This window comes from Primulina eburnea, chromosome 8 (assembly GCF_022965805.1).
Source record: "Primulina eburnea isolate SZY01 chromosome 8, ASM2296580v1, whole genome shotgun sequence".
Classification (NCBI taxonomy): Eukaryota; Viridiplantae; Streptophyta; class Magnoliopsida; order Lamiales; family Gesneriaceae; genus Primulina; species Primulina eburnea.
Window position 1 is genome coordinate 39,987,523 of NC_133108.1, and position 23,094 is coordinate 40,010,616.

Genomic DNA, 23,094 nt, shown 5'->3' on the forward strand with positions numbered 1-23,094 from the left:
CCATTTTTTTAGTTTTTAAAAATTTTAATTTAAAATTGTGTTATATATATATGTATATTGATTATTTGAAATTTGGATTTCTAAGATATATTATTTTAATAATATTAGAGTTTATTTATTATATTTTTTGTTTTTAAAAAAATATAACTATCATTTATATTATGAATGTATATAGTTATTTAATTTTAAAATTTTAATATTTTATATTTTTAAATTTTAAATTTATTATTTATGATATTATATTAATATTATAATATTGTAATCCGATCATATATCCAAACAATTAAATTATATTTTTTAAAAAAAAAACAATTCTGGATATAAAAATATTGTTTTCATAATATATAAAAAGTCTCTCCTCCGGTCCGTCCTTCAACTCGCTGGCGAAAATGTCAACTTCAAGCTCCGGCACTGCGACCCAACCCGATCTGTCGTCCGACTCCATCGATCCGATCTTCCATCTCATCCGGATCCTACCCTTCTCTGTCCTCCGGCCGCCGCGACTCCGCCTGAAGCTGCCGTCCTTCACTCTCCCTTCCGCCATGACAGTATTCTCCCTGGTCCTCCTCACATACTTCATGGTCGTATCCGGTATCGTCTACGACGTCATTGTGGAGCCACCGGGCATCGGATCCACCCAGGATCGCTTCACTGGGTTGGTTCGACCTGTGGTCTTCCTTCCGGGTCGGGTGAATGGCCAGTACATTATCGAGGGTCTCTCATCGGGGTTCATGTTTGTTCTTGGAGGCATCGGAATCGTGCTGCTGGATCTGGCACTGGATAAGAACAGGGCGAAGAGTGTGAAGGTGTCGTACGCGTCAGCTGGAGTTGCTTTTGTTGTGATTTCTTATGTTATGAGTATGCTCTTTATTCGCATTAAGATCCCGGCGTACCTTCGCTGATTCCTCGATTATTCTTTACAGTTTTATTATACGAAAAATTAGCTTATGTTAATTTTTGGGGTTTTATAATGTAATGCGCTGAGAATTGGATGATTGAGGAACCCTTTTGTTTCACTGTTATTTCTTAGCTGTATTACAATTTATAAGTAAAGGAAAGGCCTGATGGAAATTCATTAGCAACATTTTCCATCTTCTAGGCTCTTCTCAATTCAGTGCTGATGCTTGATTTAAGTATCAATTATGTTCCTCCTTGAAAATTTTGAATGGTTGGGAACCTGTTACCGAAATGTGTGATTTTCTTTTTACTTCTTAAGTAAAGTTAGTACAAATCTTGTCATCGGTGCACCTTATTTTATTTGTGGTTGTTGCTTGTCATTGAAAGTGTATTTGAAGTAGAAATGATTAATGTGGTTCTTTTGTGTAATGTAGATTAGATGCAGAGCGTGTTTGTGTGAAAGTGAGCACCTTAGCCTGTCATAAGGTGAATATAATAAATTCTACATGTTTGTTTGGACGACGCACATCCTTGTTGAATTTATCCGAGTTTTTAGCTTTGCCAAGTCCTTTTTTAAGTTTATTGTTTTAATGTCTGTTTATAACTGGGCTTTTCTGTTGTATGGGTGTTGCTTTTAGTTACTGATTCCTGAAGCGTCTTTACTACATAGACCACATGAAAGACTGGTATTTACTTGTAAAACACTGATCATGATTCATTTTGTGTGGAAGAACAGTTGAGGTTCCAAAGCGGCTTTTGAATGTGTTTATGTCTGAAACTAGCAAAGAGTGTCCAGTAGGATTGAGGTTAAACGTAAGAACTTTTGTTGGGACTTCTTTTGGGGTTTGTGGAATAATTTAGGATGTGTCTTATGGTTGACCTGTCTGGCGAAATTTGCTAGACTTCGTGAGGACATCCACTATGACACTCTTTAAGATGCACTATCAAATTGATAACATAGAGCATATATGAGATCGAGTGAGTGTACGTGAGGTCCACAAAGATATGCTTTTGGTATATTTCATTGATGGTAACTTACCTGACAATTTAGTACTGAACCAAACTAAAAAATGATCCCTTTAGACAAAATGGATCTTAATAAAAATTTGGTGGGACATTAAAAATTTAACTTCTAGCTTATCTCTTGAAGATTTTGCATTTTTGGAACAGAAATCCTTATTCTGGTTTCTTTGTGTGATGGCTCCATTAGATGCGCTGTGACATTTGTGTAAAAGCGGACACCTCGTAATTCCATGTTTTACTTATTCGTGTTTGTTGCTTTGTCGTGTGAATAACTAGGCCTGTAAGTTCCTAAGTATGTGATGTGAACCTTAACAGTTTATCATGTCTTTATTTGATTCCACTGAGATTGCGATCAGTTGGTCAAAAACACGGATTGCATTAATTTAGAACATGCTCTCAAGGGTGGTAATGAAGTTGAAAGATTTGTTTTAGAAAGGACTTTTCATGCGAGCACACGGATCTTCAAATTAGATGCTGCAGATATTTTATCCTGCAAGCGGGAGACCTTGAAGTCATATCTGTTTTTTGCTAGTATTACACTCTAAGTTCGAGTGGCCATTTGTTTACTTTATTTCATTCAGTTTTCTCTTGTGGTTTATTTGTTTCCATTTTCTTTATCATGCTTTAGAAGTATTGTTTTTTTAGGTTTCGTTATTTTAAGGAATTTTAACATGGTTACATTACATCCTTCATGAATCTTGTGTACGGGATCTAATAATTTTAGATATAATTTTCCTAGCAAGCGAAAATCTTTTCACATGCACGGGAATGATTGTATGCGTTCTCAGCAGTTTAGAAAGGGGACTCTGAGCAGGTGTTGGAGAGTGATGTTTGGATCTTGTTGGTGGTGCATGCAATTTGATGTTATATATATTACATTATGACGGGGTTTGGGTGTATTCATTTTAAAAAAAAATCGTGTGATATAGTCTTATTGATCAAATTTGTTTGACAAATATTATATTTGGGTCATCTATGAAAAAATATTATTTTTTAATTATTGTAATGCAAAGTTGATTCATCTCACGAATAAATATATGTGAGGTCGTTTTGCGAAATACATGCTCATTTTTTTAATCATAATTACAATTAGCATCTCCACATCATTGATTTGTTTTTCTTCACCCTGAATAATGAATTTGCTGTCTAGAAAAAAATTTAGTATCCAAATTCCATTAAGTTTAAGAAAAAAATATGAGGATTTATAAGAAGTTGCTAGAATATCTTGTTTTAGCAGCAAGTTTATAAGATTTTTTAAATTAAATTTTAGACATGTAAGATTGAAGTGAAATAAAAGATGCTAAAATATATATTTTTAATGGATAATTGTGGCCCTTCTCATTTTGCACTACGTAAGGTCTTCGTTAATCACAATTTATGTTATTCAAAATTTATTATGCAATATTTTCAAAAAAAAGAAAATCATGCACTGACGAGATTATTAAAAAATATTTTATCTGAAATGTTTTATTTCTTAAAAAAAAAAATTCATACGAATTTAGGTATTATATTTGATGTATTTTCTTATTAGAAATGCAATCTCTACAAAAGGAGACTAAGATGAAAAGGCAAAATGATACCAGCATCACTCAGTTTATAACCTCATTTTTTTCCTTTGTTATTCTGAACAGGCTTTTATAAAGTGCTGAAACCTCAAAGATCTGGCACAAAAGGGTGGAGATTACACTTCTAGGTGGTCAAGGCTTTTAACTGAATAGCTGTTAATCTATTATCTGATACTGCGCTTTAAGCCTGCAAATTTGAGAGGCGAAGTTGGAGAGCTGTCACTGCTTTGGGAATCACCCCTCCATGCATCCTGAACCTGAGAAGCAAATTGCAAATTCCATAGTACATCTTCAATGGAAGGTCTATCAGCTGGATCCTTTATCAAACATCTACAGCATAGTTCCATCATTGTTTTCATCGATTCACCAGAGTATAAGTTTCTTATTGCTCGGTCAACTATGCTGTTTCTTGATGTATCGTCCATTGTTGTGCTGGCTTGGAACTGCAAAAAAAGAATATCACCGATCAATAGATGAATTCCGTGCATCATTTGGTGCTTTGGGATGAAGAACGAAAAATGAAATGTAGTTTAGTTTAGTGAATACCCTATCTTTTAGAAACTCCACTTCACTTCTGGAATTTATGGGCTCCCCTGAGATGATTTCTAGTAGCATCACTCCAAAGTCATAAATATCCAACTTGTTTTGATGCTTTGCCCTGAGAATCAATCAATAATAACCTACTAAATATTGAAGAAAATGTTTTCCTGAAGAAGCATTTTCTTAGTAAGTGTGTGTTTGAATTTCATACATCCGCTTGTACTTATGATAACCAACCTTGCATTCCTGGCCTCTTGGATCCAAGGAAATTTTGGAGATGGTCCTGTCAAATTGAGCAGATTTAGACTGTCGGATTGTGCAAAGATGATGTGAAGACACAAATTTGGAAAGCTATTTATCTGTACTTTTTCCGTGTTTTCTGCTAGCAATGGCAGGTTGTAGCTGCTGATTTTTGCGACTAGGTTCTGATCCAATAAAACATCTGTTATTTTCAGATTGTTAGAAAAGACACCGGGCATAATTCCTGTGTGAAGGAACTGGATACCCTTTGCTACCCCTGTAGCAGCTGCTATTCGCTGAGCCCAGGTAAGCTTTCGGCTAACTCGCTTGTCTGCCAGAAATGACAATGCACTGTGGCAGTTAGCCTGTTATGCTGATTAATATTTAGCTCTTAACATAAAAACACAGGTGAATTCTCAAGAATTATGTCTACTTAGTTTACCTGATATCCAGGTTCTTAGAGTCCCATTTGGCACATATTCAAAGACGAGAATGACCCTACTCACAGATGAATCATCCAAGTGATACTCAAAGCAGTGCCCAAGAGCGCTAACCAAATGGTGATGCCTTAACTTTGCTATCGTTTCAATATGATGCATTAGGTACTGAGTACTGTGGTTTTTCTTCAATTTCAGGCATCGAATTGCCACATTGGAGCCATCCCTTAGACGACCTCTATACATCTGAGTCCTATGTAGAGGCAGCTCATCACCAATGATGCCAAGCATTATTTTAGATTATTGAATTGAATAGATGTTCATTTTCTTCATTAGACATGTTCTACAAACTCATGATGTTTTGTGTATGTTTTGCAAAAACGTGATTTTATTCGAAAACCAAAAGCAATGTACCTGACCGTGAGATCCTTCTCCCATGGAAGTTGACGTATCAAAATTTTTAGTTCCCTCCTTGAGCTCTTCCAATGAAAAGGTACGATAGGAAGGGACGCCAAGTGCTCCTACTTTCATGGCTTGAGTTATGTATCCTACGAGGAATAAACATATGGAATTCATTAAATCAATTAAAACGTTCCACCTAAAAACAAGATATAAAGAAGATGAAATTCATTAAATCAATTAAAACGTTCCACCTAAAAACAAGATATAAAGAAGAGAGAGGTCTCACTTGCATCTTTAAGCAACTTTGAGGTGTATACAGCTGGTACATTTTCTGATACAAGTCTAGGAGGAGATTTTTGTTTTTGGCTCTCGTCAAGAAAATTTCTTGCAACCAGAAAGGTTGCCCAAGCTAAAATGGCTGCCCCAATAACTCCTCCAGATATGCCTAAAGCAAGAATAACCTTGGAAGCTTGCTTTCTCTTCTGGGAATTAGGTAAAATTCCAACAGCTAAAGCCTCATTCGTACACAAAGAAATCGGATTTTGATTTTGATCTCCCGTTGACAAACAATTTTCGGCATACAGCACGACTCTTTTTCTTGAACCCGACAACAAGCTGCTGGGCAATTTTCCAGTCAACAGATTAGCAGTCAAGTTCACAAAACTAAGTTCGTCACTGCAAGGTAGGTTTTCAAGGAGCATGCCTGTGAACTTGTTTTGTGCTATATCAAGATAAGTGAGACGTGGCAGAGATAGCAAAGATACTGGAAATGGTCCGACGAATCTGTTGGACGAAATGATCAATAGTCTTGAGCTGATAATAAGATCGGACTATATCTGGAATTCCAAAAGTGAATTTGTTGTTCCGAAGCACAATGCTCTCGATATTGTCGCAAACTTCTGGAAATCGAGGCCCGAGAACATTGTTTTCCAAGTCAAGCACTTGAAGATTTGTCAACCCGCCAAGACCCGGCACATCGCCAGAAAATTTATTATTTGACAATGCAAGAACTCTGAGGTCCCCCAAGTTTCCCAATAAATGAGGCAATGACCCATTTAAAGAATTGTTCCTCGCACTCAAAACAACCAAAGATGAAAGTGAACCTATCCCATCTGGCATCCCACCAATGAGGTTATTGCTATCGAGTATTAAACTTTGAAGCCGTGTCATTGATGATATACTTGGCGATATACTGCCTTGGAAGAAATTCGAAGTTAAGTTCAGTAATTCCAGGGAAGATAAGTTTGTGAATTCACCAGGAAATGGTCCCCATAAACCAAGAGAAACCAATCTTAGGACCTTCAAGCCTGGAATCTTAGCAAGTGTGGCAACAAAAGAATCGATAGAGAAATTCTCAGGTAATCGAGGAGCCCCTGTTTCTCCCACAATATGCAGCTGAGTTATGTTCTCTTCGTAACAAACAATGGTAAGATCCGATGATGGCTCACTATTACAGAAATCTGTTGCCTTATTCCAGCTATTCAAGAAGGGTGGAAACCCAAGAATCTGTCGAACTTTTAGAAGGGCTCGGACTTGGGATGATTCAAGCTGCTCTGTGTGTATGACTGAAATCAACAGGAGAAGCAGAACTGGGAAGGCATTTTGGCCAACATTTCTCCATTCTGCATTATGCGCCATCAGCTGAATCAACAGAGTTTCCACTTGAGGTGAGAAGTGCAGGAAATTTTGAAGATTCTTTCAGCTATAGCTCTGTGTGTGTGTGTGTTATAAGCTGTCCACAAGTGCCCTGCATTTGTCATGATGGAGAACAAAACTGAATTAACATGAGAAATAAGGCAAATGTTTTGGGATTATATTATGAGCATAGTCCTAAAATATGTACAAGTTTATCATCATTTCTTTCACTTTGGGATTCAGAGAGATGCGTTTCTTGGCCACAGAAGCAAACCACATATGAAGCAACCAACAAAAATACCCAATAAGTTAGCTTCCAAAAATCAGGTGATATTTCACCTCACCAAGTACTAACCTTCAATTGAAGCAACCATAAACTTCAAAATGAGCCTTCATAAGACTTAAAACAAAAAAATTAAATAAAATTGAGTCTTCATAAGACTTAAACAAAGATCCCAATGCCGCAATTTTCTTCTATCCAAAGCAAAAACCATCTAAAATCTTTCACATTACTCTCAAATTACAAGTCTGCTAAAATCTGGAGGCTTCTAACAAAGTTCAAGAACATAGCAAACACAGATCATGACGACTGAAGTGACAAATTCTGAGCTAAACTACATTTTCAACCACTCTTAAGAAAAAAACAAACCCACATTTTATGTATTCATATATTTGTCTTTCTCCAAATTTTATGTTGCTCATAGTAGTAATATTTAATACTTTTGAAGCAAACTGAACAATAAAAGGAAAAGCAAAATCGTAAGAAGAAAGAAAGATTCTTGACCCTTTATTCTTCTTCAGCGGTAGGGGAGATTTCATTATCAGCTCCATGCACATCTTACTATTTTACATGGTGGAATTTTGACAGTATTTCAAGTTTTTTTTTGGTAACTTTTCTTTATATAAATTGAGTCATTCTTCATGAAAAATATAAAATTAATGGTTGTTTGTCTTGGACAGGGAGCTTTCGCTCTCAGTGTGTCATCAGCATATGGGGCTTTGGCTTTTAGTCTGGTGGCTATAAATGTGGTTGGCCTTGGCATAGTTGTGGCCCTATTCTGCTTGGTCATTTTGCCTTTTGCACTTTTTTTCTGCTACCAGTGGAATTCTAAATAATTTTTACAATTTATTCAGAAAATAATCAAATAACTTTTACAATTAATTTAAGAGGCTTCTATTTTCCGTGATTAAAATAATTTTAGGTATTTGAGAAAATAGAAGTGAGGCATAATAATCGATGATGATTTCATACACTTCTTGAAAATGAAACTTACTATTTTTAAAATTTGAAGGTATCATCACTTGCATCAGTCCCCTCATTGTATCTACTCCTTATTCTAGCAAAGGCTGAAATATTAATTAAATTAGAAAATTTGAAATGATAATCGTCCTTTCTTTTGTATTGCCTACTCAGTTTATTCTCCTCATTTCTTCTAGGGTTTTTTTCCTAGTCCATTCTAGAAATTCATGCTTGGATTTATCGCTAAGTTGGCGATTTGTACATTGTGGGATTGTTGGATATGAAATATGAATTGGATGGATGAAAATTGGTGTTTCTTTGGAATATTGTCTGATATTCACGAGCAATTTAAGGTTCGATTCCAGCAAGTGTAACTATTCAGACGCGGGTTTCGAGATTGTCCTGAGCCTAAATCACGAATAAGACCATTAGAAAGTGGCCGGAGGGTGTCCCGGCGTAGCCCCTCTGACGCTCAAGTAAGAGACCGAAGATATAAGAGAGAGCAACTAAGGGTGCTGCTGAAAAATAATATATTGAATGAATGAATTATACACTCAAACTTGATATTTATAGGGAAATACATGAGTCTGCCTTTCATTTGGGTTAGGGATGAGCCACGAGAATATTTAGGCTCTTTCTTCAATTACTTTCTTTTAACTCTAATGTAATAATATAGTATATGTATGAATTAGTGTGTATCGCATATTTATTATCGGTATCAACATATGGTAACATCTTGATTAGTATAGTACCTTAGCTTGTATACATCATAAAACTTACGTGAGACGGTTTCACGGGTCGTATTTTGTGAGACGAGTCTCTTATTTGGGTCATCCATGAAAAAATATTACTTTTTATGCTAAGAGTATTACTTTTTATTGTGAATATCGGTAGGGTTGACCCGTCTCACAGATAAGATTCGTGAGATCTTCTCACAAGAGACTCACTCTAGCATAAAAAGTAATATTTTTTTCATGGATGACCTAAATAAAAGATTTGTCTCACAAAACACGACTCGAGAGATCGTCTCACACAAATTTTTGCTTTTAAAAATAATAAGAGTATTTCAAGAAAGGCAAAATATGGTTCACTATTCATACCAAATTTTGGTAAGACGTTAATTTTTTTTTCTAAAAAAATTTGGTAAGTTGAAATTTTAATACGGTATAAGTATAATATCGTATATATCGAAATTTAAAAAAAAAAAATTATTATTCACATTGAAATATCGATTTTTTTTAATATCATACCGAAATAACGAAATTTCTTCAATGTCATGCTACCAAAATTGACATTATATTATAGTTATAATTTTTAAAACATATGAATTTTTTTCGGTATATACCGAAATTTTTTGAAAGTCATATCGATATCAAAAATTCAACTGTAGCGAAATTTACGATATATCGTTAAATCCGATATGCATGATATTTTGCGATAAATTAAGGGGGGTGTATTCATTCTATACTTTCAAAGACTTTTAATGATTTTTTTTAAATGATGAACTTTTGTGGAGTTGATGGATTTTTATTGACTTTTATGAAATCTCATAGAATTGTAAAACAAATTTCATAGACTCTTATAGACTTTTTTTCAAGATTTTTGTAGACACTTTTGTAAACTTTTTCATAGAATTATGTGAATTTTGTAGTTTATAATTGTGATTTATTTTTTATTAATTTTTTTAAAATAATTATTGGACATAGATAACCTCTTCAATTTTAAATTATTATTTTTATTTATGAATGCAAATGAATTTTACTTACTTAAAAGTTAAATTAATTTAATTTGTGAAAAACGACAAATGAACTATCCAATTTATTGAAATCAAAATTTCAATTCTTTATGTCAATTCAATATATTAATGAATAATATTTTTATAAGTTAATAATAAAATTTTATTAAAAGAACACTCAAAATAATGAGTAGTCTTTTATAAAAAAATCTAATTATTACTGACAATTTGATCAACATCGTTCTACATTCCATTGACTATGATATCCCTCCATGCATTAGCATTTGCCCGTTGTTGCTTTTGAGTATTAAATAACTGATCAAAGTCGTCATCTTCATAAACTTGTGCCGATGAAGACAATTGAGCTTCATTATCTAGTTCAATTTGAAATTCATCAAATTGACACTTCTTTCAAAAAAAATTGTGTAATATAGCACATCCCAATACAAGCCATGTTAGGGGTGGGAAAAAATACCGAATTTTCGGTATACCGAGATTACCGTAACAAAAAATATTGAATTTACCGAATTTTAAGTATACCGAAGATTTCGGTACGGTAAGGTAACAATACCGAATTTTTCGGTACGGTAACGATATCCAATTTGAAAATTTTGGTATATACCGAAATACCGGAAAAATATACAAAAAGTTTAAAATATATAATATTTAAAACAATAAATTATAATTTTTTTTTGTAAAATGTAAGGTTTTTTTTTGTTCGGAAGTACCGAAAATTTTGGTATAGTATCGGTATGAATTTGCTTATACAATAATTTAAGATATATTAACTAAAATTAAAAATAAAAATGTTATATAATAATTAATAAAAAAATTAAATTTTAGTTTTTAAAAAGTACAAATAAAAGAAAAATAAATAGATGAGAAAAGAATGAAAGTTTGTATGTTGAATCAAAACTTTTGTTGACATTTTATTGTTGTACTTTAAGCTAAAATTCTTGTACTTAATAGAATTTCATAGAGTCATTAAAAGTCTATTGACATTTTGAATACTTATAGACTTTTGTAGAGTTTTTAAAAGTTAAGTTTGAATACCACATGACTTTTTAAAATTTTACAAAAGTTTACATTGAATACCACTAAACTTTTATGGAGTATATAAAAGTCTAGTTTGAATACCTCTAGACTTTTAAACTCCATAAAAGTCATTAAAAGTTTATAACCAATACACCCGATATACTAGAATGTTTTTTTTGCCCCTATTTGGATCGCTAAAATAACAGCAAAGTAAATTTGCTGATAATCATATATTTCGCGAGGAATTTTCTATTATTTATCAAATATTTTCTGCAAAATATTTCACACACACTATCGAGACCGTTCACTTATCACGCAACTTTGCGTTCCAAGAAAGGACGAAAAATGACTAATTCATGCGTTGTACATTCTGCTTTCTGTTGTGTACCGGAAACCTCTGAAGTGAAAATGGGCGTTCTTAAAAACCCTATAAACCCAGTCCCAAAAACCCTCTCTGAAATTCCAAACTCAGAACTCTAAGCACAGGCGTTTTTCGAGGGGATAAAGAAACAAATCATGGAAATTGATCAAACTGATGAAGGAACTCCAGGAAAAAACTGGACTTTGCGGGATCTGGCAGCGAGGGGTTCCCTACGAACGTCTATAGGAAAGCTTTCAGGATCATCGAGAATCATATCCTCGCAGAAGGATTTTCATTTTTATAATAATTTTCCGGAATTCAAGAACCCCGTCAGAGAAACCGGCGAAAAATCGAAAAATATGTTGATAAAGATTGGGGCATCTGAAGATCTGTTAGGAAAGGCGGTTATGTTCCCGCCTGATGAAAAGATGGAATTGGATGACGATGTGGCGAACGACTGGCTTGAAAATGTGAATGACAATATTTTTGAAAAGTTCGATGTGTCACTGGATGAGTTTAAGAAGTTGCGGAAGAAGGAAGAGGAGAGTGGTGTCAGGAAGATGCGAGTTAATGCTATTGATGATGATTCTGAAAGTGGGTTTCAGATGGTTTGTGGGAAGAAGAGTAAGAAATTTTTTTCGAGTTTGGATGCGAATGTGGAAGAATTCAGAGTGAAGAGTCAAGAAGTGAGGGTAGCAGAAAAGGTGAAGCCTAAGGTTCCGTTTCACATACCTACGATACCCAGGCCGCAAGACGAGTACAAAATCATTGTAAATAATTTGAATCAGCCGTTCGAGCACGTTTGGTTGGATAGGAGTGAAGATGGGTCTACCTTCGTACATTGCTTGGTTGGATACTGGTTTTCATTTGTTCCTCTTTCTTCTGTTCGCATTTGTCTGTGTTTGTTTGTTTATTGCGTTGTTATTGCTTGTCTGGGTTATGCTTATGTTCTTGCATTGCCTTAGAATTTGTTGTCTTGGTGATGATTGTTGTGTTTACGTGTTTACAAGAAAACCAGATTGGGTTACTCAGATTATTTATCTATTGGCTATAGTAAGTTTCTTGTTTGCTTTTGCCATTTTTCTTTTCAATTTCATCTCAAATAATTCCCCATCATATTCATCTGCCATGCCAAAGTCACAACCCTCATTTTGTTTAATTTGAAGTTAGGAAGTTTAACAAAATTTGAAGTTAGGAAGTTTGTCGAAAATTGAATGTGTTTAGCTGACGACAATGTTTGAACGAACCATGAATACTTTTCTGAATATAGTGAATGCTTTTCTGAAGTTTTGGGAGAAAAACGAGACTTCTGAAATCACACTGTAACAACATACTTCTATATCTCCGCTCACACGTGGGCATGGAAATGATCATCGAATGCTTATATTTACTTTAGCTTCTCAGTGATTGGTTGATTTGATGATTCTCATGGGTCATTACATGTATTAATTGCACCATCTAATAGACATAATACAAAAGTCTTTAACCGCGCTCACTTAATTTTATCATATATCAACAGGAAAAGCTCTCTGTCATTGACTTTGTTGATAAAAATGACAGCACTGCGGAGGCTATTAAACCTTCTCCAATAGCACTTACCCCATTCAAACTTGTTGAAGATGTGAATGAGTTGAGACGGCTGGCTTTGAAATTGGCTAACGTGAAGGAATTTGCGGTAAATCATGTTCTGTTTATTGATAACACACACACAAACATGTATATTTGATATTTTGGTTTGACCGTATCTACATCAATTATTGGTTCATAAAATCTGATGTGGAACATGTGGAGCACATGAATCTGACGATTGATGTCTGTAGGCCGAAAACCACAAAATCTCGCACCTTAATAGTCCAGTGGCTTTGTTGTAGTCGATATTCTATGGTGCCTTTCTTCGTTGATACCTAGAGCTGCTTTCCAATTTTCGTGTTAAAGTTGTTTTCACCCATGTCTGGAATCACATCTCCTGCTAGAGTCACTAAGTGCCAGAACTTCTTCTAATGTTTTAATATGTTTAAAGCACTATCATGACTTTGTCTCACCTTCGGGTTTGACACATTCCCCAAAAGGAGAAACATCTAGACTTTAAAGGTTTAACCGAACAGTTTTTTGTTCTTATTCCTGAACAGTTTTTTGTTCTTATTCCCTCCGCTATGTTCTCTAATGCATGAGACAGCACTTGCTCAGATGTCCAGGCTTCATGTTCTAAAAGTCATGATGTATGAAGTATTTTGGTTTTGTAAGGTTTATCAATCACTTTTACATTCATGGCGGTGGGTCTGAAATTAGTGTATATCAAGTGATCTCGCATTAATTAGAATTCTCGAGAGCTTCAGATAAGTCCTAGTTAGAAGAATTTTTTGTTGACGCATTTGCCAATGATCATGTGATTTTTATTGTAAGTAGGGACTTCAGTTTCCACCTGCTTAATGTGCCATTTCAGTACTGAACACATCGCTTTAACTACATCTATTGATTTTTACATTTTCTAGAGCTCTCCATATCTCCCTCCGCCTGCATGTATATGCATTGTTATTTGTTAATATGTTTATCACTTCTACTGTAATAAGTTATAAGTGTGGTGTAACTCATAGCTCGGGGTTTGTAGTTTGAGCTCAAGCTCTTTTATTTGCCTTATGAGTGAGAGGTGTTATTCGAAAAACCCAAAAAATTAGTGTATGTTTTGAATATACACTTGGTTCTATTAGAATGTTTAATCTTTAGTTTATGAACCCCTCAGTCTTGTAAAAACATATTATGGTATGTATTTTCTTATCTGGTGATAGTTGCTATAAATTTCTAAAATACTTGTGTAGCATTCATTATTACAGTGGTTGATAGTTGATACTATTTCAGGAGATATCCAATGGAACCCAAAAAAGTGTATACTCTTCTATTTGCTCTTGAGAGTTTGATACTCGAGTTTCATAAGGTTATTTCTACAAGTTTTATTGTGTTTTTGTTTTTTGTTTTTTCACTTGTGCTACTGTTTTGCAGGTTGATTTGGAGCATAACCATTACAGGTCTTTTCAAGGCTTGACGTGCTTGATGCAAATTTCCACAAGAACTGAGGATTTTGTGATCGACACATTGAAACTCCGGGTGCACATTGGCCCGTATCTCAGATCTGTATTCAAAGACCCAACTAAGAGAAAGGTGACTTCTCAGATTGTTGTGCATAATTGTGATCATGTTGGCTTCTCTATATCAGTGTAATTGTTGGGTTGATTAGGTAATGCATGGAGCAGATCGGGACATTCTGTGGCTCCAACGGGACTTCAGCATATATGTCTGCAATATGTTTGACACAGGACAGGTCTTCCAATTAAACCTATTTGTTTAGATAATGTTGCATACGCAAATTTTTAGCTATGCTAATCGTTTAAACACACCTAAATTCCCAAATTATGTCAAAGCTTACATGTCGTATTTTTTAACACCGTGGTCCGTGACGTAATTAATTTTACTAGATTGAACCATTTAAAGTTTTCCATGTGTAACAACACTCTTACATTTTTCGGCGTGTTTCTGCATATTAAATGGATTTTCTCTGCATTCTATATCATTGAAAGTAGATGTCTATATTAATCACACATTTAAACACAATGGTTGAATTTACCATACTTCTTTTTCTGGTTCTGGGGTTGAGCACATTTGTTCTTCGCTGACAGGCCTCGAGGGTATTGAAAATGGAAAGGAACAGCCTCGAGTACCTGCTGAATCATTTTTGTGGAGTTGCAGCAAACAAAGAGTATGACCTCTACCTGTAATAAATTTTCCAGTAATATGGTGGTCCATATGATTTAACTATTATAATGTCGCACCCCTTATATAAAAGCACTAACTACACGCCACCGCCCTTGTGGTTGGTGGCATAATCCTTTCTCCATTGTGGGAGAGGCCAGGGTTCGAACCTAGTAACAACAAAACCTCCCACCCCAATGTAATAAAAAAGCACCAACTATACATACTGGGACTCCTAGGAAAAGTTATAAAGAAATGGAAGAAAAGGAAAGAGTATAGTTGAAGCGGATTATTGGATTAACCAGCTACTTTCTGCAGATACCAGAATGCAGATTGGAGACTACGTCCACTTCCCCATGAGATGATTGCGTAGGTTTCTTCTTAAATTCGTGTTCTGTTATATCTTTCCTGCATTGATCAATTTATGATGTAACTTGTGGATTTGTAGATAAGAAGCCTCTTATTGACTCTGTTCATAGTATTGTCTCTGTCATTTAATGCAATATAGGGAATTTGTTTTGCTCACGTACTTGAGAGGTTTGTCATAATTATGCTTGTCGACGACTGAATATTTAATTCTATTAGAGTCTAGATGGTTGTCTCCTGTCTCTGAAATTTGAGTTGCACAACTAGTACCCACTGCCTTTAAACCAACATGAGAGTGCCCAATTGACACCTGTGTGATTAGATGATTTAATGTTGAAGCTTGAATTTGATAGTGACACTTCCCTGTGTGGTCATAATTTCTCCCTTATGTACACATGCATATGTTATTTTTTTGACCTGAGGTAGTTAGCAGGTGAATCAAGTTTAGTAGGTGAAATAATTGAAGGTGGTGGTGAAGAATGTGAATCGTTTGTGTAGTAACGTGAAACATTAAAGTTTGACAACCAGGAATCACGAGACTTTAGATGAGAGGATTTATAATTTCATCTGCTAAGAGTATAAAATTCCAGTTGTTACTGTGTGGTCATCTTCTCGTGTCAGTTTATGATCTATTTTTCACAGATATGCCAGAGAAGACACACATTATTTGCTGTACATTTATGACGTGCTGAGGCAAAAATTGCTAATGTCAGCTGCTGAATCTGAAAATTCCGATCCTCCTCTAACTGAGGCAAGCACTTTAAATTCATTGTTCATTGGATTCAGTATTTAATCAGAATTATGACTTTGACTCTAAAATACTAAAAGGTAAAACTTTAAAATGCTTCCTAATTTCAAAGGTTAATTTTTAAAGTACAGATCCAAAATATTTCCTAATTTCGAACATGAAATTTTTAAATGCTGACTGAAAAAACTATTTGAAGTAAAACATTGAAGTTCTTTCATAAAACTATAGTCAGCAAGGTGTGGGGATTTGTTTGATTCGATTAAGAGAAAATAGTCCAATCTGTACCAAAATGAAGAGCTGTCAAACTCAGCAGGGAACACATCCGTGTTATGGGGATATTTACACTGTTAATATTGTGACATGGATAATTTAAAACCTGGTTCTATACCCCTTAGATTCACCTTGACTCCTCCGGGCCGTTAAGGATATCCAATCAACTCAAGAGTTTAATGTGATTAGTGGTGGCATATAAAAATGCCAGTGTCCTGATATTCAAGTTTCCTGTGTGTTGGGGACTGGGGAACAATCTGCACACAATTTCCGATTTTTCTACTCTAAGATTAAAATTAGCAACGGAAGGTGATCGAGCGTAACCTCGTTATGCATTTATTTAAAAATCATGAATCAAATTCAAACATAATTGTTTAGTATAATAATTGTTTCTTATTTTTATATTATATATCAAAGTCTGATCCCTAAACTTATTCATTAGATTAATACTAAAAATTGTTTTTATATGTTGTCAAAAAATTCTTTAATTTTTTTTTTTTGTATTTTTATATTATAATATATCTACTTCACTATTCTTTAACATGTATTGGTTATAATGTTATATATTTGTTTTATAAAAATAAAAAATTAACTTTGATTTTCGGGCTTGCTGCTCCTGGCTCGAGCTTGAACCTTTACAATTAGAGATCTTCAATTCCAAGCTCAAGCCTTTTTTAAATGTACTGAGCATGGCTCTGTGGCGCCTGCATAGCACACTGTTACACACTTCAAAAATCAGGATATATTTCTTTCTTTGCACCACGGGGACGACTAAATTAAGACCTTGAAGGAACCTGATTTCTTGATTAAAAGTTGGATAGCGGCCATATTTTAGAATATGGAATGAGCTGTGTGTACATTTATAATATTTAGGAGAGCAAGTTTGGCTTTTGTTTAATACCTGAAAATTTGTACTGGGAGAGATCATCTTCCAGAGTTATATTTACTTGATCATTAATGAATTTAGTTTCTTATAAGAAAGGATATTTCGTTCTAGAGAGGGATGTCTAAACTTGTTTGAATAAAATAACTAAGTCCATTTGAAATCTAGAAACAAGATGAATAGGCGTATTTGCTTTGTGGTCTCATCATAATTAGCACCTTATTGTTCTTTTAACCGAAACTCTCCTTCATGTTTGTTGTGGAAAAATAATGTTCACTTTTCTTGCTTATATACCTTGACAGTATCTTTTACTTTTTCATGGAGAAAAATATGTTACAGTTCTCTTACTTATATTCCTGCAGAAGGTGAGTTAACCAAATAAATGGGCTACAGAATTTAATGCATAACTAAACTTTTGTTTCAACTGTACCATGTGGTGTTTTGGCAGGTCTATAAACGGAGTTACGATATATGCTGTCAACTCTATGAAAAGGAGCTTCTGACCGATAACTCGTATCTTTACATTTATGGGTATTGCTCCCCTTATCATTTTGTCGCTATGTTTAATCGCGGACCTTGTTATCCATAGATCATTCAGATTGCATTCTTGGCATGTGTTTCTTTTCTACTCTTCTGCTTTTCTTATTTGTGGTTTAAAAAATGACCAGGTTACAGGATGCTGTCCTCAATGCTAAGCAGCTAGCTGTTGTTTCTGTAAGTAAATTTATTCATGCCGGTCTTTTTTCCTGTATGCATTTTTAATTTATCACGCCTTTCTTTCTCTGTATACTATTTTCACATTATCTTTGTTCGTCTTGTGTATTTGGCTAGTTATTACCCATTTGTTAGAGTGCTTCAGTCACTATGCAAGCTAATGGGAATTTCAATAAGCAAGCAATTTCTCATATTACATCTAATTAAACTCTATATGGATGCTATGTTTTTGTCTGAAAATATCCTATATTAATGTAATAAAAACACATATTATTTATTGACTTTTTAATGTAAGAAATATTTTAAATTTCCTAATTTAAGAAAAGAATTCATTTTTACGATTGATTCGTAATATATAGTAAAATTTTGTGAACAATAATTGTCATATAAAAACATAATCATGGAGTACTTTACTCCGTAACTAATTTTGTGTTTCATTTATTATAAATTTTCCCCTTAAAAATAAGAATAGTGTGTGAATGCCCAAAGGAAGAGCCAAAATTTGACGTTTATTTCTCCTGAATAAATTATCAGTTCAATATTTATAAGTTTGAATCTTACATGTATACCCAACTGTATATTTCATCGAGACTGTGATATTTGCTTATTTTTAACGTGTATTGTGTAAATCCTAATATTCTATTTTATATGGCTACTGATTGTATTCTGGGAAAAAATCTTGAAAAGTAATATTAGAACCATAATTCTCTTCAGCACAGAGTTCATCATTGACAATTGTCATTTGAAAAATTGCTAGTTTTGACTTGAATAAAATTTTAATACGCTTTTATTTTATATTTGTTAATAGTTTTAATTTTCATTCTTAGCGTTGATATAATGTGTTAGATACTTGCATATGTTTTTCCCCATTTGTACATGTATATTTTGTAATATATTTTTGCCCACCAAATTAACAGTTTCTGGTTATGCCCATGCATAAACTCCCAATCTATCTTTTCCAGTAACTCCTGAATGGCATGTAGGGACTCTATGAATGGAGGGATGTTGTTGCTCGTGCTGAAGATGAGAGCACTGGATATGTTTTACCAAATAGGACTCTTCTCGAACTTGGTACTTGCTAGCTTTTCTAAATTTAACTACTTCCAGTGTTTTTAGTTCCAATGTACATTTTTTTACATACTGTTTTCTCTGCCTCCTCACCCGTTCCATATTCTTCTTTCTTTATGCTTGTTGATTAAAAGCTAAACAGATGCCTGTAACTGCCAGCAAATTACGTCATGGTTTGAGATCCAAGCACCCGTATATTGAACGAAATATTGGTTCTGTTGTTAGTATAATAAAACATGCCATCCGAAATGCGTCTGCATATGAGGAAGCCGTTGAACATCTTAAAGCGAGGCGATTGGAAATGGTATGTTTTTTTTTAATTATCCTATCTTCTCTTTCTTTTTCTATGTACAGATATCTAACACGTCTCTGTGAACTTGCTAATTTCTGGTCAAAAGGGGAAAATTATCTGCTTTTTGTCAGACTTTCTGTTTGATTTTTTTGTGTATGTACCTTCGGTTTTGAAGTTTTACGGAGTGTATTGCTTCCAGTATCTTATCACAATGGAAAATAAAGTTTTTATCAACTCTCAAACCAGGAGACTAACTTTTGGAGTTACTTGTGCCCACTTATCGTCTTTGGTTTTTTGCTTCGAGGACACAGATATTATGAAATTTAAATTGGAAAAACCGAGCAACGTGTTGGTTGAGTCTAGAGGACCTGATAAAATTTGTGAGCTCGAGGAATAACAATCTACCATAATGAATTGCTAGCATAAACGCACCAGGAAAGCATGCTGTTTGGTGATTATTTTACTTAAAGTTGCTTTCAATTTTGTTCTGCAAATTGAAATCGCCGTTGATTTGGAACAGATTTTGTGTGGAAGCATCTTACGTTTCATTCTCAAATATAGATACATTTGTATCTCGTAAAATTTTGTGGATTGTATTTATTGCAGCAAATGGATAAGAGGTCCCGTCCCTTCTTCTTCATCGGTGTATATGTTAATTTTTTCGAACCTTCGTAGCTTAATATGTGGTGGTATTGTGTCTGATAGGCTCATTATAGTTCTCTTTTGGAGGTCTATCTCTGGCCTCTCTCATCCATATCAGTTTACTTTCTACACTTTCCACTAATTTGTTATGTAAAGTTTTTGATAACAAGAGCATTTCTTGCAGGTAACTGAAGAAAATTCTTTGGCAGACGATTCTGAATTGTCCCCTCCAACAGCTCCTGAAGTAATAAAAACTACCTATGAAGTTGAAATAAAACATAGCTATTTACCTAATGACCGCAAAGATGCCACCTCAATATCCTCGGTTCAATACGAGAATGAGTCTCATGTCATTGAAAGTTCTAATGCTAGAATCAGTACAAACGAGCTGAAATCTGCTCACCGCTCCTATGAGAGAAACGGTAATAAAAAAAGTGAGACAGATGGTTGTGCTACTAATGTTCCTGGTGAAACGCTGCATGAATCTGGACATCCCGTAGATACACCTACAGATACAAAATTGTCACCATCCGTAAGCTACTTTTCTGTTTTTTTGTCATTGCACCTTCTTCCGGTTCCTGTGTATGACATTCATGCAAAACTGTTAACTAATCAGAACATACTAACCGGTATATGACATGCACGTAAAAACTGTTAACTAATCAGAACATTCCTACCAGACCGCCCTATACTCCAACGAAATCCCCCGTTGTTGCAATTGATTCGAAGAAGTTAATGATTATGTTTCAGTTCATTATTTGCATAAAGTTCCTGTCAGAGCATTATTGTCCCTTAACTGCTAAAAAACTAATCTATTCTAGCAAATTGACTTGCTTTACTTTAGGCTGCAGCGACTATTCCGACTCTGAAGAAGCCAAGCCGAGCTTTTGAGGCATTGTTTGGCAATTCAGCGAAGCGGAAGTATATTCCTGATAAAATAGTGAGTTTATTGACAATTCCTGATTCACTATATTCGTTTACTTTTCTTCTTTCATCTTCGTCTCAAGATTAAAGTTAGTTACTTGGCTTTAGGAACTACAAGACACTAAACTGGAGCAAATAAAATCAACAGTGAGTCTCCCATTCCATATATTTTCAGGCAGGGATGAACGATTTCAATCATCCGTTCAGGAATCTTCCTCAATAACTGAAGTTCCACCTCACATGGAAGAAGTCCCGACACCAGTTGCTGTTTCAATCACTGAAGACGTTATCAATCTCGGTGATGATTCAGACAAGGAAGAATCAGCAAAAGGGAACCCTGATTCTGCATCCAACAATGACATAAACCAGCTAGCAAACAACATAGCAGGTTCTGCATCAGAGATTTATGATCGGGATGAGCCCATGTCACTGTCTGACCTATCCTCAGGCTTCCAAAAGTTCTTTGCATCACAGGAGCAACCTAGGAGTTCAGAAATGGTGGAAAAATCTCAACCCTCCGTTGATTTTGAACCGTTCAATTATGCAGCGGCTAGAAAGCAGGTAAAATTTGGGAATAGTCCGAGGACGCAAACAGTGGAAAACGAAGATAATGCTAGGAATAGGTCTAAAAGAGCATATGGGAAAAAGAGTTTTGTGACAATTGAATCACCAAATGTTGAAGAGAAAACAGATGTTCTTCCTCAGGGTAGAAGACGGCAGGCTTTTCCAGCATCCGGGAATCGCAGTGCAACTTTCCGTTGAATGGGTGGACGCCTGATCTCTCATGCGCTATAGTTTACAACAATTTCGGGTTTAGTATGTCATCTGAATTTTAATTCTTCTGTGAAATCTATCTCCTTGTGAAAATTTATCATAGTAATATTTTAGCGTGCATCTTCTTTTTTTCCCTGAGAAAAAATACATCTCATTTATTCAGGTTCTCCAAATATTTAGACTTTAGTGGTCGAAGAGTTGAGCATGAAAAACTATAATTCCATTTTAATATTATGTGATTTTTAATGTGTGCTTTTATTTATTTTATTAACAATCACTTAAAATCAAGACAAGCAACATGGGACCAAAAAACACTCGCTCAAAACTCCCCCTTTTCTTTTTTGGAAAAAATGCCCGAGGAAAAACATTCAGATTATTTTATATCTGAATAATCATAGCAATAAAAAAAATTGTATATAAAATCCATTCTTCAATTTTTGCCAAATCGGATTTATCAAATTTTATCTCTTAATGCTTCTAATTTATTGATAATAAATTATTAGTTAAAAATATTTTGTTCTATATCTATAAATTATTCATTGTGTTCTTATTTTTAAAAGATAAAACTAAATTAATTTTATAATTAAATTCGTTGATGGGATCCAAACATTAATTTTATTTTCATTGAAAAAATTATATATCTTTCTTTGCACATCTTCATATATTAATATAACTTTTGTTTTAAATAATTATAGGCCGAAATTAAATAATTGAATTTTCACTTGCAATTATTTAACATAAATTAATTTTGGAAGATTCCAGAGTTCATATAATTATTCTCTCTAACACATTCAAATCAAGTTAGTCAATTGTATTTGAAAAATAAATAATGTCAAATATCATAAATAATGTCAAATATCATTCTTTTAGAATGTAAAATAGTAAAATAAGTTTTTAAGAGAAACTAACTTTGGGTTTTGGATATAAAAAAAATATTTTTTCGATACAAGTATTCACTTATAGGTTGTTAATAAGATAAGTCTCTCTAATTTTTTAAATATTAAACAAAGTTTTAAAAAATGAAAAAGCCGAGTTCAGAAATAGTAAAAATTTTGAAGCAAATAAAACTTCTGAATTATGAATAACTGATATGATCGATTGTGAGATAATTAAATCAAATTTGGTTTTCAAACCAAACAAAAGACATTCAAAAAATAATCATTCATAGAAACGATTAAATATTTTGATATATCATTTAAAAGATATGCAAGTTGAATGTAAAAACAATATGGTTGAATCATTTTATCAGATACTTGGTATGTAATATTTTGATATTTGAAGAATACATAAAATGCTTCAACAATGCATCTTAAAAATAGTAGCAAGTAAATAAATACAATAAATAAATAGACACAAATTTGTTTATGGATGTTATGAGATTAGCAACTCTTACGTCACCAATTCTTCCTCTAAGGAACAACCCACTAGAAAACTTTGATCCGTAGAACTCCTTGTACAAGATCATTTTGACTTATGACTTATCTATTTTCTAACCGAAACTCCTAGCACACTCTCGATTGTAGACCGCAAACCTCATAATCTGTATAATATTTAATGTC

The 23,094-nt window shown here is 34.0% G+C and overlaps 3 protein-coding genes across 5 annotated transcripts; 2 read left to right on the forward strand and 1 right to left on the reverse strand.

Moving 5' to 3' along the window:
• Positions 1–337: 337 nt before the first annotated feature.
• On the forward strand, positions 338–1,110 carry LOC140839713 (uncharacterized). The gene has a single exon (XM_073206625.1). The coding sequence runs from the start codon at positions 390–392 to the stop codon at positions 900–902; it is 513 nt and encodes a 170-aa protein (XP_073062726.1). The 5' UTR covers positions 338–389; the 3' UTR covers positions 903–1,110.
• A 2,399-nt stretch (positions 1,111–3,509) lies between these two features.
• LOC140839712 (probable inactive leucine-rich repeat receptor-like protein kinase At3g03770) lies at positions 3,510–6,925 on the reverse strand. The gene is given in 7 exon segments (XM_073206624.1): positions 3,510–3,928; positions 4,032–4,143; positions 4,263–4,596; positions 4,708–4,948; positions 5,117–5,250; positions 5,391–5,901; positions 5,903–6,925. Coding segments are annotated over 7 exon segments (2,451 nt in total). The 5' UTR covers positions 6,743–6,925; the 3' UTR covers positions 3,510–3,649.
• Positions 6,926–11,047: 4,122 nt separating this feature from the next.
• On the forward strand, positions 11,048–21,764 carry LOC140839714 (protein RRP6-like 2). Of its 3 annotated transcripts, none has more exons than XM_073206626.1 (14): positions 11,050–11,958; positions 12,630–12,785; positions 14,108–14,266; positions 14,343–14,426; positions 14,782–14,861; positions 15,173–15,223; positions 15,863–15,971; positions 17,570–17,652; positions 17,790–17,835; positions 18,819–18,906; positions 19,038–19,207; positions 20,022–20,369; positions 20,682–20,777; positions 20,870–21,764. In XM_073206626.1, the coding sequence occupies exons 1-14, from the start codon at positions 11,266–11,268 to the stop codon at positions 21,521–21,523; spliced, it is 2,817 nt and encodes a 938-aa protein (XP_073062727.1). In that variant the 5' UTR covers positions 11,050–11,265; the 3' UTR covers positions 21,524–21,764. The 3 variants fall into 3 exon arrangements, with proteins under 3 accessions (XP_073062728.1, XP_073062727.1, XP_073062729.1); XM_073206628.1 differs by having other exon boundaries at positions 11,051–11,958; positions 20,856–21,109; XM_073206627.1 differs by lacking the exon at positions 12,630–12,785 and having other exon boundaries at positions 11,048–11,958.
• Positions 21,765–23,094: the final 1,330 nt, after the last annotated feature.

What these genes read in the sequence shown, in the direction of transcription:
- LOC140839713 (XM_073206625.1), top strand. Translation starts at nt 390, where the DNA reads ATGTCAACTTCAAGCTCCGGCACTGCGACCCAACCCGATCTGTCGTCC.
- LOC140839714 (XM_073206626.1), top strand. Translation starts at nt 11,266, where the DNA reads ATGGAAATTGATCAAACTGATGAAGGAACTCCAGGAAAAAACTGGACT. An exon ending in ATATGTTTGACACAGGACAG is followed by an intron (nt 14,427 to 14,781) that starts GTCTTCCAATTA and finishes CTTCGCTGACAG; the next exon opens with GCCTCGAGGGTATTGAAAAT. An exon ending in CTTCCCCATGAGATGATTGC is followed by an intron (nt 15,224 to 15,862) that starts GTAGGTTTCTTC and finishes TATTTTTCACAG; the next exon opens with ATATGCCAGAGAAGACACAC.